At 48.4% G+C, this 13,841-nt stretch overlaps 1 protein-coding gene across 1 annotated transcript in view; it reads left to right on the plus strand.

Moving 5' to 3' along the window:
* The window catches only part of INSR (insulin receptor), a 191,362-nt gene that overhangs the window by 134,976 nt on the left and 42,545 nt on the right, over positions 1–13,841 (plus strand). Inside the window, exons 8-9 of the mRNA XM_026455549.2 lie at positions 499–749; positions 5,465–5,632. Coding sequence (XP_026311334.1) covers positions 499–749; positions 5,465–5,632 — 419 coding nt within the window. The remainder of the gene's footprint in view (positions 1–498; positions 750–5,464; positions 5,633–13,841) is intronic.

Here is a 13,841-nt window from a genome sequence, read left to right on the forward strand (position 1 = left end):
ATGTCAGGGTTGGGGGTTCCTTTCTCTTCGGCTGTTCCCGAGTTATTTTTTCTTGCGGCATAAGATTGTTGGGTGAGTAAAACATGACCCTACAGGATGTAACTTCCCAGGCCTCATCTGCACGGTGCTCAATGTGACGGTCTTTTTTTTTTTTTTTTTTTTTGGAGATGGAGTCTCGCTCTGTCGCCCAGACTGGGTGCAGTGGCCGGATCTCAGCTCACTGCAAGCTCCGCCTCCCGGGTTCACGCCATTCTCCTGCCTCAGCCTCCCGAGTAGCTGGGACTACAGGCGCCCGCCAACTCGCCCGGCTAGTTTTTTGTATTTTTTAGTAGAGACGGGGTTTCACCGTGTTAGCCAGGAGGGTCTCGATCTCCTGACCTCGTGATCTGCCCGCCTCGGCCTCCCAGAGTGCTGGGATTACAGGCTTGAGCCACCGCGCCCGGCCGTAATGTGACGGTCTTATAAAGGTAACCTCCTTCTGCTGTTTTGTCTCGAAAGCCCTTATCAGAATGTGACGGAGTTTGACGGGCAGGATGCGTGTGGTTCCAACAGTTGGACGGTGGTAGACATTGACCCGCCCCTGAGGTCCAACGACCCCAAATCACAGAACCACCCAGGATGGCTAATGCGGGGTCTCAAGCCCTGGACCCAGTACGCCATCTTTGTGAAGACGCTGGTCACCTTTTCGGATGAACGCCGGACCTACGGGGCCAAGAGTGACATCATTTATGTCCAGACAGATGCCACCAGTGAGTGTGTATTGGGAATGTGAATTTTTCTGTGATTCAGACCTCTGGCTTTTAACAGGCTGATGCAGCGAGGTTGTCTAAAACATTCCTTGATGCAGTTATTGGCTTTTTTTTTTTTTTGAGACAGGGTCTTACTTTGTCACCCAGGCTGGAGTGCAGTGCAGTGGCGTGTTCATGGCTCACTGCAGCCTCAAACTCCCAGGCTCAAGCAATCATCCTGCCTCAGCCTCCTAAGTAGAAGGAATTATCAGAGTATAACACTATGTGTGGCTATTTTTTTTTTTTTTTTTTTTTTTTTTTGAGACAAAGTCTGGCTTCGTCACCTGGACTGGAGTGCAACGGCACGATCTTGGCTCACTGCAACCTCTGCCTCCCGGGTTCAAGTAATTCTCCCATCTTAGCCTCCTGAGTAGCTGGGACTGTAGGCATGCACCACCACAGCCAGCTAATTTGTGTATTTTTTGTGGAGATGGAACGTTGCTTTGTTACCCAGGCTGGTCTTGTACCCCTGGCCTTAAGTGATCCTCCTGCCTTGGCCTCCCAAAGTCCTGGGATTAGAAGTGTGAGCCACTTCACCCAGTCAGTTATTGGCTTTTAAAGGAGCTGAGTATTGAGGTTTATAGTTTCAGATGAGGTAGTAGCAACAAGCCACTTGATGGGAATATTGATATTTTTCATCCTATTATGAAAAATTTTCAAATATTCACAACATAGAAAGAACAACAACCCCACAGGCAGCCGCCTCCCAGCTTCAACCTTTGGTCATTTTTGTTTCATCTCGATGCCTCTTCCCACTTGTTACTTCTTTTTGTTTTGTTTTTTTTGTTTTGACCTGGAGTATTTCATAGCAATTTAATTATGTTTTGTTTGTTTGTTTGAGATGGAGTCTCGCTCTGTCACCCAGGCTGGAGTGCAGTGGCGCCATGTGGACTCACTGCAACCTCCACCTCCTGGGTTCAAGTGATTCTCCTGCCTCAGCCTCCCAAGTCGCTGGGATCACAGGTGTACACCCCCACGCTTGGCTAATTTTTGTTTTGTTTTGTTTTTTTGAGACAGAGTCTCACTCTGTTGCCCAGGCTGGAGTGCAGTGGTGTAATCTCAGCTCACTGCAACCTCCCCATCCCGGTTCAAGTGATTCTCCTGCCTCAGCCTCCCGAGTAGCTGCAACTACCAGGCGTGCCACCCATGGCCAGCTAGTTTTTTTATTTTTAGTAGAGACGGGTTTCACCATGTTGAGCAGGATGGTCTTGAACTCTTGACCTGCAATCCGCCCACCTTGGTGGTATTACAGGCATGAGCCACCATGCCAGCTTTTTTTGTTTTGTTTTGTTTTGTTTTTGAGATGGAGTTTCGCTCTTGTTGCCCAGGTTGGAGTGCAATGGTGCTATCTCAGCTCACTGCGACCTCCACCTCCTGGGTTCAAGCAATTCTCCTGCCTCAGCGTCCCGAGTAGCTGGAATTACAGGCATGCGCCGCCACGCTTGGCTAATTTTGTTTTTTTTTTTTTTTGTAGAGGCAAGCTTTCTCCATGTTGGTCAGGCTGGTCTCAAACTCCAGACCTCAGGTGATCCGCCCGCCTTGGCCTCCCAAAGTGCTGGGATTACAGGCGTGAGATACCACGCCCAGCCATTTTTGTATTTTTAATAGAGACGGGGCTTCACCATGTTGGCCAGGCTGCTCTGGAACTCCTGACCTCAAATGATCTGCCCACCTTGGCCTCCCAAAGTGCTGGGATTACAGGCGTGAGCCACTGGGCCCAGCCTAATTATATTTTTGTAAAACCTAAGTGCTTCTCTTATAGCAGTAGTTCCCAAATGGGGTTAACTGCTCTTCCAGGGAACAGTTGCCAGTCAATGTCTGAAGACATTTTTGGTTGTCACAGCTGTGGAGATGAAACCACTGGCATTTCGTGGGTGGAAGCCAGAGAGGCTGTTTCATGTCCTGCAACACACAGGATGCACCCTCCATCATAACAAAGAATTATCCCGCCCCAAAAGCCAATAGTGCTGAGGATGAGAAACCCCGTCCTATAGGCTCAAAAGCAGCTTTTTTTTTAAGACAGAGTCTCGCTCTGTTACCGAGGCTGGAGTGCAGTGGCGCAATCTCGGCTCACTGCAATCTCCACCTCCCGGGTTCACGCCATTCTCCTGCCTCAGCCTCCCGAGTAGCTGGGACTACAGGCGCCCGCCACCACGCCTGGCTAAGTTTTTGTGTTTTTAGTAGAGATGCGGTTTCACTGTGGTCTTGATGTCCCAACCTCATGATCCGCCCGCCTCGGCCTCCCAAAGTGCTGAGATTACAGGCGTGAGCCACTGTGCCCGGCCCTTTTTTTTTTTTTTTAACGGAGTTTCGCTCTTGTCTCCCAGGCTGGAGTTCAATGGCGCATTCTCGGCTCACTGCAACCTCCGCCTCCCGGGTTCAAGATTCTCCTGCCTCAGCCTCCCAGGAAGCTGAGATTACAGGCGCCCACCACCATGTCCAGCTAATTTTTGTTTTTTTAGTAGAGACACGGTTTCACCATGTTGGCCAGGTGTGGTCTCGAACTCCTGATCTCAGGTGATTCAGGGGATTCGGCCACCTGAAGTGCTGGGATTACAGGCATGAGCCACCGTGCCCGGCCTCGAACTCAAACTTTATAAATCAGCCCTATCTTCTTCAGTTAATCCCCTTTCATGTATCTTTTAGTGACACTGAAAGACTTACAGTTTTCAGAAACTTCTAGCTCCCAGATGTTTGGACTCCCTCCCCACCCCCAGCTCCCTCAGCCACCTCCGTTACTTTGCGTTTTTTGGGTTTTGTTTGGTTGGTTTTTCTTTCTTTTTCTTTCTTTCTTTCTTTCTTTCTTTCTTTCTTTCTTTCTTTCTTTCTTTCTTTCTTTCTTTCTTTCTTTCTTTCTTTCTTTTTCTTTCCTTTTTTTCTTTTCTTTTCTTTTCTTTCTTTCTTTTCTTTCTGATCTTGTTCTGTCACCCAGGCTGGAGTGTAGTCGTGTGATCACAGCTCACTGCAGCATCAGCCTCCTGAGTTCCAGCGATCCTCCCATCTCAGATCCCAACTAGCTGGGACCACAGGCGTGCTTCCTCATGCCTGGCTGATTTTTATGATTTTTAGTAGAGACAGGGTCTTGCTATGTGACCCAGGCTGGTCTCAAACTCCTGAGATCAAGCAATCCTCCTGCCTCAGCCTCCCAAAGTACTGGGATTACAGGTATGAGCCACTCTGTCAGCCACCTCCATTCTTGAGGGGAAGGTTTTGTAGACTGAATGCCAGGTCATCGACACGATCCAGTGGCTTCAAGTCTGCCCCATGACTGGGTTCAATTAGGGACAGATGTTAATCGGAGAAAAATGTGAGTTTATTGGTCTCTTCCCACTATCCTCTCTTTCCCCAGCGGCATCTATGTAGAGCCCAGAACAGAGAGAGTTTAGCTCATAGTCAGAGAGCATTAGTGTTTGTTGCAGAAATGGATAAATGAATGCTCACATAATCTGGGATGTGAATGGGCTACTGCTTGGTATCCTGTGCCCTGATTGGATGAGGATTCCCTCTATGTCTCCAGTTTTCTCTGATGTTAAAGAACACTGCGGCAGCCGGACACGGTGGCTCACACCTGTAATCCCAGCACTTTGGGAGGCCAAAGCAGGCGGATCACCTGAGGTCGGGAGTTCGAGACCAGCCTGGCTAACATGCCAAAATCCCATCTCTACCAAAACTACAAAAATTAGCCAGGCATGGTGGCGGGCACCTGTAATCCCAGCTACTCAGGAGGCTGAGGCAGGAGAATGGCTTGAACCCGGGAGGTGGAGGTTGCAGTGAGCAGAGATCATGCCACTGCACTCCAACCTGGGTCACAGAGCAAGACTCTGTCTCAAACAAAATAAAACAAACAAAAACCAAAAACCAAAACCGAAACAAACAAAAACAAAACAATATAAACAAAATAAACGGTGGGGCGCAGTGGCTCAAGCCTGTAATCCCAGCACTTTGGGAGGTGGAGACGGGCGGATCACGAGGTCAGGAGATGGAGACCATCCTGGCAAACACGGTGAAACCCCGTCTCTACCAAAAAAATACAAAAAACCAGCTGGGCGAGGTGGCGGGCGCCTGTAGTCCCAGCTACTCAGGAGGCTGAGGCAGGAGAATGGCGTGAACCCGGGAGGCAGAGCTTGCAGTGAGCTGAGATCCGGCCACTGCACGCCAGCCTGGGAGACAGAGCGAGACTCCGTCTCAAAACAAACAAACAAACAAACAAAAAATAAAACAAACAAAACAAAAAACATTAACAAAAACAAAACAAAAAACAAAAACACTGCAGCAAACATCCTCATGATGTAGCTCTCTCTCTTTTTTTTCTTTTTTTTGAGACGGAATCTCACTCTGTCATGAGGCTGGAGTGCAGTGGCACAATCTCGGCTCGCTGCAACCTCCACCTCCCGGGTTCAAGCCATTCTCCTGCCTCAGCCTCCCGAGTAGCTGGGACTACAGGTGTGCACCACCACGCCCGGCTAATTTTTTTTTTTACTTTTAATAGACACCGAGTTTCACCATGTTGGCCAGGATGGTCTCGATCTCCTGACCTCGTGATCTGCCCACCTTGGTTGCCCAAAGTGTTGGGATGAGTGCCCTCATGATGTCTTTAGTGTGTCCCCCGCATCCGCCCACCAGCTTTTTGTGCACACTCTTTCTCATGATGGACCCATTTCCTTTCTCTTTGGCAGACCCCTCCGTGCCCCTGGATCCAATCTCAGTATCTAACTCATCATCCCAGATTATTTTGAAGTGGAAACCCCCCTCCGACCCCAACGGCAACATCACCCACTACCTGGTTTTCTGGGAGAGGCAGGCGGAAGACAGTGAGCTGTTCGAGCTGGATTATTGCCTCAAAGGTGAGTGCGGGCAGCTGTGCTGGGATTGGTGGGATTTGCCCACGTGTAACTGATGCACTTTGCTTCACCTCTAGGGAAGCAGCCATCCCTTCCCGTGTCTCAGCGTCGGGAGCCACACACACACGCTCCGTTCTATCTCATACGAAAACATACATACGTGTTTTTATCTATTTATTTATTTACTTTATTTATTTACTTTTTTGAGATGGAGTTTCACTCTTGTTGCCCAGGCTGGAGTGCAATGGCACGATCTTGGCTCATCGCAACCTCCGCCTCCCGGGTTCAAGCGATTCTCCTGCTTCAGCCTCCCGAGTAGCTGGGATTACAGGCACGCGCCACCACGCCCGGCTAATTTTATATTTTTAGTAGAGACGGGGTTTTCTCCATGTTGGTCAGGCTGGTCTCAAACTCCCGACCTCAGGTGACCGCAGGTGATCCACCCACCTCGGCCTCCCAAAGTGCTGGGATTACAGGCGTGAGTCACCACATCTGGCCTTTTTTTTTTTTTTTTTTTCGAGGCAGGGTCTCCCCTGTTCCCCAGGCTGGAGTGCAGTGGCATGATCTCTGCTCACTGCAACCTCCACCTCCCAGGCTCAAGCAGTCCTCCTGCCTCAGCCTCATGAGAACTGGGACACCACAGTTGTTCACAGGTGTGCACCAGCATGCCCAGGTAATTTTTTTTTTTTTTCTTTTTGGAGACAGGGTCTCACTCTGTCACCTAGGCTGGAGTGCAGTGGTGCGATCTCGGCTCACTGCAACTTGCACCTCCCAGGCGCAAGCGATTCTCCTGCCTCAGGCTCCTGAGTAGCTGAGACTGCAGGCGCCTGCCACCACACCCGGCTAATTTTTGCATTTTTAATAGAGATGGGGTTTTACCATGTTGGCCAGGCTGGTCTTGAACTCCTGACCTCAAATGATCCACCCACCTTGGCCTCCCAAAGTGCTGGGATTACAGACATGAGCCACCGCGCCCAGCCCTGGCTAAGTTTTAAACTTCTTTTTGTAGAGATGGAGTCTCCTTACGTTGCCCAGGCTGGTCTCAAACTCCTGGCTTCAAGCAATTCACCTGCCTCAGCCTCCCAAAGTGCTGGGATTATAGGCTTGAGCCACTATGGCTCATACATACACCTTTTTTTTTTTTTTTTTTTTTTTTTTTGAGATAGAGTCTCGCTGTGCGCTGTGTCTCCCAGACTGGAGTGCAGTGGCGTGATCTCGGCTCACTGCAAGCTCCACCTCCCGGGTTCACACCATTCTCCTGCCTCAGCCTCCCGAGTAGCTGGGACTACAGGCGCCTGCCACCGCGCCTGGCTAATAATTTGTATTTGTAGTAGAGACGGGGTTTCACCATGTTAGCCAGGATGGTCTCGATCTCCTGACCTTGTGATCCGTCCACCTCGGCCTCCCAAAGTGCAGGGATTACAAGCGTGAACCACCGTGCCTGGCCTACATACACATTTTTAAACGTCATAACACAAGCACACGCTCTGAAGATTTGTGTCAAAACCAGATTTTCCCCATGTCTTGGCACCATTTCCCTCTGCGATTTTCTCTTCTTCCCTCTCCTTCGTTCTCCCTCCCTGTCTTCCTTGTCCTCTTCATCCCTCCTCACACTGATGGGGATGCAGCTGTGTTAACCCACGCAAGGCTTCCGTGCAAAGCTAGAAACACCACTAATGGTTATTGACAAAGTCAGGGAAGGATTTTGGCCCCACTGAGATCCCTTAGTTGTAAGGATGGAAGGCAGCAAAAATCGATTATCTCATATCCCCCACCCCACATTGTCAATTAAAAATGTCCACCAGGCTTGGCGCTCATGCTGGTAATCCCAGCACATTGGGAGGCCAAGGTGGGTGGATCACTGGAGGCCAGGACTTTGAGACCAGCCTGTGCAACATAGCAAGATCCCATCTCTACAAAAATTTTTTTTTTTTTTTTTTTTTTTTGAGGCGGAGCCTCATCACCCAGGCTGGAGTGCAGTGGCCGGATCTCAGCTCACTGCAAGCTCCGCCTCCCGGGTTCACGCCATTCTCCTGCCTCAGCCTCCCGAGTAGCTGGGACTACAGGCGCCCGCCACCTCGCCCGGCTAGTTTTTGTATTTTTAGTAGAGACGAGGTTTCACCGTGTTAGCCGGGATGGTCTCCATCTCCTGACCTCATGATCCGCCCGTCTCGGCCTCCCTAAGTGCTGGGATTACAGGCTTGAGCCACCGCGCCCACCCTCTACAAAAATTTTTAAACAATGGTGGTGTACACCTTTAGTCCCAGTTACTCAGGAGGTCCAGGTGGGAGGATCTCTTGAGGCCAGGAGTTCGAGTCTGCAGTGAGTTGTGATTATTCTACTGCACTCCAGCCTGGGTGACAGAGCAAGACCCTGTCTCTATAAAAAAAAAATTATACAAAATAAAAAAATATAAATGACATTAAATGCATTCACAATGTTGTGCATTTTATTGTATAAAAATTATATTTATAAATATAACTTATAAATAATTACATAATTTTTATTATAAAATTTAATGACAAATTTTTCAGTCTTAATCTTGTTTACTTAATGGACCGCCATCCATCTGAAGGAAAATGGATTAATATTTGAAGTCTCAAACTAGCATGTATACATTAGTTTAAAATTATTATTATTATTATTATTATCATTAATTATTTTTTGAGATGGAGTCTTACTCTGCCACCCAGGCTGGAGTGCAGTGGCTTGATCTCAGCTCACAGCAACCTCCACCTGCCGGGTTCAAGCGATTCTTGTGCCTCAGCTTCCTGAATAGCTGGGATTACAGGTGCTGCCACTACATCGGCTAATTTTTTTGTTTTTAGTAGAGACAGGGTTTCATCATGTTGGCCAGGGTGGTCTTGAACGCCTGACCTCAAATGATCCACCAGCCTCAGCCTCCCAAAGTGCTGGGATTATAGGCGTGAGCCACTACGCCCGGCCCTAAAATTATTTTAACATTGGGGTTTTTAAAAACCCATCAAACTGGAGAAGGATCTGTCACTTTTTTCTTTTTTTCTTTTTTAAGATGGGGTCTCATTCTGTTGTCCAGGCTGGAGTACAGTGGCACAATTATAGCTCACTGCAGCCTCGAACTCCTGGGCTCAAACGATCTTCCCACCTCAGCCTCCTGAGTAGCTGGACTACTCAGAACTATAGGCCTGAGACACTACACCTGGCTAATTGTTTAAAATAATTTTTTAGGCCGGACGCAGTGACTCATACCTGTAATCCCAGCACTTTGGGAGGCTGAGGCGGGCGGACCACCAGGGGTCAGGAGTTCGAGACCAGTCTGGCCAACATGGCAAAACCCCATTTCTACTCAAAATACAAAATTTAGCCGGGCATGGTGGCATGTACCTGTAATCCCAGCTACTCAGGAGGCTGAGGCAGGAGAATTGCTTGAGCCTGGAAGGCAGAGGTTGCAATGAGCTGAGATCGCACCACTGCACTCCAGCCTCGGCAACAAAAGTGAAACTCCATCTGAGAAAAAAATATATAATAATAATAATAATAATGTTTTAGAGGTGGGGAATCTTGATATGTTGCCCAGGCTGGTCTCGAACTCCTGACCACAAGCGATCCTCCTGCCTCAGCCTCCCAAAGTGCTGGTATTACAGGCATGAGCCACGGCGCTGGGCCCATTTCTCTCTTTAGTTTTGGTTTCCTTGTGTGTCTTGCTGTCTTTTTCTTGAGATATTTTCTGTTAGTGATATCCTTAGTCCACCACCCTGGAGGAGAAGGCCAGGGGGCCACTGGCGAGTGAGGTGTGGCTGAGGCCAGGAGCTCAACATTTGCTCTTGGCTCCGGCCCTGACCTACTGAAGGGCTTTGGCCATGTTCCCAAGCAAGTCACCATCTGCCTCCTTTTTGGGAGAAGGGGCGGGAGGACAGATGATCTCTGGGAGCTGTCCCAGCTCTAAGCTCATATGCTATATGTGTGTGTGTGACATCATCCCCGCCTGAACCGAGGGTTGCAAACGTGATTTATCTCCTTTGATGCTTTATATAACTCCGGGGTGAGTCCAGTCATCAGCTCCGCTCTAAGCTGTTGGCCCTGCATTCAAGTAACCAGAACCACCCGTGAGAGCTGCCACCAGCAATATCACTCAAAGCTTTCTTTCTTTTTTTTTTTTTAATTCCGAAAGTCTAAATCTCTAATTACCAAGGGACCGTTTAAACGTGGTTTTATTTGTAATTGTCGCAAAGTTAATATCATTAAAAGGAAACTCACTAAGGACAAATTCTGTGTGATTTCACTCCTAGGAGGTCCCTAGAGTCCTCAGATTCATAGAGACAAAAAGTAGAATGGGGAGTGCCAGGGACTGGGGAGGGGATGGGTTGGGGACAGAGTTTCAGTTTGGGAAGATGAGAAAGTTCCGGAGATGATGGTGGTGATGATTGCACAACACTGTGAATGCGCTTAATACCACAGAACTGTGCACCTAAAATGGTTGAGATTTACCAGGCACAGTGGCTCACGCCTGTAATCCCAGCACATTGGTTGGCTGAAGTGGGTGGATCACTTTGAGGCCAGGAGTTCGAGACCAGCCTGGGCAACATGGTGAAACCCTGTCTCTACTAAAAATACAGAAATTAGCGGCCAGGTGCAGTGGCTCATGCCTGTAATCCCAGCACTTTGGGAGGCCGAGGCGGGTGGATCATGAGGTCAGGAGATCGAGACCATCCTGGTTAACATGGTGAAACCTTGTCTCTACTAAAAATACAAAAAATTAGCCAGGTGTGGTGACGGGTGCCTGTAGTCCCAGCTACTTGGGAGGCTGAGGCGGGAGAATGGCGTGAACCCAGGAGGCGGAACTTGCAGTGAGGTGAGATCGCGCCACTGCACTCCAACCTAGCAACAGAATGAGACTCCATCTTAAAAAAAAAAAAAAAAAGATTGAGATGGTAAATTGGTAAATTTTATGTGACGTTTATTTTTCCACAATTTAATACACACACACACAAATAAATAAGCTTACAAACCCTTCCTGTTAATATCACTAGTGTATGTGCTGTTATCGTAAAATAGACATCACATACAATTTGTTATTGTAACTATGTTTAAGGGCACAGTGTCTCTGCATCAAGTGCGTTGCCGTGGTTGTGCGACCATCACCACCATCATCTCCAGAACTTTTTCAACTTCCCAAACTGAAACTGTCCCCATGAAACACTCACTCCCCTTCTCCTTCCCCCAGCCCCAGCACCCACCATCCTCCTTTATGTCTTTGTGAATCTGATGACGCTAGAGACTTCATTATGCTTAATTTTTCTTTTCTTCTTCTTCTTTTTTTTTTTTTTGTTGAGATGAGGTCTCACTCTGTCGCCCAGGCTGGAGTGCAGTGGCACAATCTTGGCCCACTGCAAGCTCCGCCTCCTGGGTTCACGCCATTCTCCCACCTCAGCCTCCCGAGTAGCTGGGCCCTACAGGCGCCCGCCACCACGCCCGGCTAATTTTTTGTATTTTTTGGTAGAAACGGGGTTTCACCGTGTTAGCCAGGATGGTCTCGATCTCCTGACCTCGTGATCGCCTCGGCCTCCCAGAGTGCTGGGATTACAGGTGTGAGCCACCACGCCAGGCCCATTGTGCTTCATTTTTCTAATCTCAGAAAAACCACAGTGTACCAAGTTTCCTGCAGTGGATTCTAGGAAGAGGTAGCAGGTATCAGGAATGATACCTGTGCCTGAACAAATAAATATCCCTTCCTCTCCAAATAATAACAATAATAATAATAATACCAGGATCTTCCCTTATTCAGGCAGTTCTACATTTTTTTTTCCATCTGTATTGCTATAACTAGCTCCCATCAGAGTTAACCCAGGCAGGTTATTCTATGTCTATTTATAAACATAAGAAGTATTTTCCAGTCTCTTGTAGGCTTTTAAAGCTGTATAAATACTTGGGTGTCCGAGTCGATACTCACCATTCACAGGAAGGTACTTGATACACGATTTAGAGCTTATTGTCTATCCTGGAGGCATTAAGGCGAGGAGAGAACGATGGAATTTCCTTTGCTCAGCAGTCACCAGGCACCAAGCAAGGTGGCAGCAGGGGAGGTGACTCTCCAGGGACTGTTGCAGATTTTGCTTGTAAAGAGCTGTGTCCGTCCATATTAGTGGCTGAACCAGAGGCGTAATTGTGCTTGCACCATGGGTCAAAAGAACCCTGGAATTTGACTTCAGGGGTTAAGACATGACCCGCTGCAGTACTTAAGTATTGTAGGCTGGGTGCGGTGGCTCATGCCTGTAATCCCAGCACTTTGGGAGGCCGAGGCGGGCAGATTGTTTGAGCTCAGGGGTTTGAGATCAGCCTAGCAAACATGGCAAAACTCCGTCTCTACCAAAAAAAAAAAAAAAAAATTGGTCAGGCATAGTGGCTCACGCCTGTAATCCCAGCACTTTGGGAGGCCAAGGCAGGTGGATCACCTCCCGTCAGGAGTTCGAGACCAGCCTGGCTAACATGGCGAAACCCCATCTCTAATAAAAATACAAAAAAAAAATTAGCCAGGCGTGGTGGTGCATGCCTGTAATCCCAGTTACCCGGGAGAGCTGAGACAGGAGAATCGCGTGAACCCGGTAGGCAGAGGTTGCAGCGAGCCAAGATTGCGCCACCGCACTACAGCCTGGGCGACAGAGCAAGACCCCATCTCAAAAAAAAAGAAGAGGAAAAAAGAGAGAAATAGTATTGTATTTTTAGGACTGCTACCTTTATAAGCTACTGGTGTTCTTCATTAATTAATTTTTAAATTCCCTTTTCTGTGCGTATTTGACAAATTCCTTCCTCTGTCTCCTCTCATGCCTTTAGGTCAGGGTTTCTCTACCTTGTGTTTTTGATATCTGGTGTTGGATCATTCTCTGGGGTGGGGCTGTCCTGGGCATTTCAGGGTACTGAGCAGCATCCCTGGTCTCCACCCATTCCATGCCCCAGGAGGATGCTGCAGCCAGGTCCTGACACCTAAAAATATCTCCAGATGTTGCCCAGTGTCCCTAGCGGGAGAGAAAATTGCCTCCTGGGTGAGAACCATTTACTGATCAAGTCTGATTTCTGGAGTCATGAATGGACCCCTTAGAATTCCATGTGGAGGCCCAGTGGTGACTCGGGCCTGTAATCCCAGCACTTTAGGAGGCCAAGGCAGGCTGATCACATGAGGTCAGGAGTTCCAGAACAGCCTGGCCAATATGATGAAACCCTTCTCTAGTAAAAATACAAAAAATTAGCCGGGCATGGTGGCACGCGCCTGTAGTCCCAGCTACTTGGGAGGCTGAGGCAGGAGAATGGCTTGAATCCAGGAGGTGGAGGCTGCACCGAGCCAAGATCATGCCACTGCACTCCAGCCTGGGCGACAGAGCAAGGCTGTCTCAAAGAAAAAAAAAAAAAAAAAAGAATTGTATATGGAATTCTACTCTGCCCTCCCATCTTATTTGTGTGGTTGATTAATTGATTGATTCATTCATTCATTCATGCAACTGTGACCTGGCTCCTTCTCCTTCTCCTTCTTCTCTTTCTTCTTTCTTTTTCTTCTTCTTCAACGTGATTTCACTCTGTTGCCCAGGCTGGAGTGCAGTGGCCCCATCTCAGCTCACTGCAGCCTGGACTTCCCAGGCTCAATTAATACTCTTACCTCAGCCTCTTGAGTAGCCGGGATTGCAGGCACACACCACCATGCCTGGCTAATTTTTGTATTTTTTGGTAGAGATGGGGTATCATCATGTTGGCCAGCCTCATATTGAACTCCTGGACTCAAGTGATCCCCCCGCATCGGCCTCCCAAATGCTGGGGTTACAGGAGTGAGCCACCACACCTGGCCAGACTTTTTTTTTTTAATGTGCCAAGAAAATTCCTGTCCTAGGGCCTTTCCACTGGGTTTCTGCTATGTCTGAATTGCTTTACACCACAATATGTGGATGGTGCTTTCCTTTGCTGAATTCAGGATGTCTCAGCGGTGACTTTCTTTGAGATCCCTCCATGAAAATGGCACCCCCAGACACCCTCTGTCCTTTTACCCCAGCGTCTGACCCGTGACTGTGTATTTACTAGTTCATTGTAGACTGTAAGTCCATTGAAGACACAGGCATTGTCTGGTTACCTTATAATCTTCAGTCCTGTGATGATGGTGTCTGGCAGTCATTGCTTTTTTTTTTTTTTTTTTTTTTTTTTTTTGATGGGGTCTGTCTTGTCGCCCAGGCTGGGGGGGGTGGGGGGGGTG

The sequence above is a fragment of the Piliocolobus tephrosceles genome, chromosome 21, assembly GCF_002776525.5.
Source record: "Piliocolobus tephrosceles isolate RC106 chromosome 21, ASM277652v3, whole genome shotgun sequence".
In the NCBI taxonomy this organism is placed as follows: domain Eukaryota; kingdom Metazoa; phylum Chordata; class Mammalia; order Primates; family Cercopithecidae; genus Piliocolobus; species Piliocolobus tephrosceles.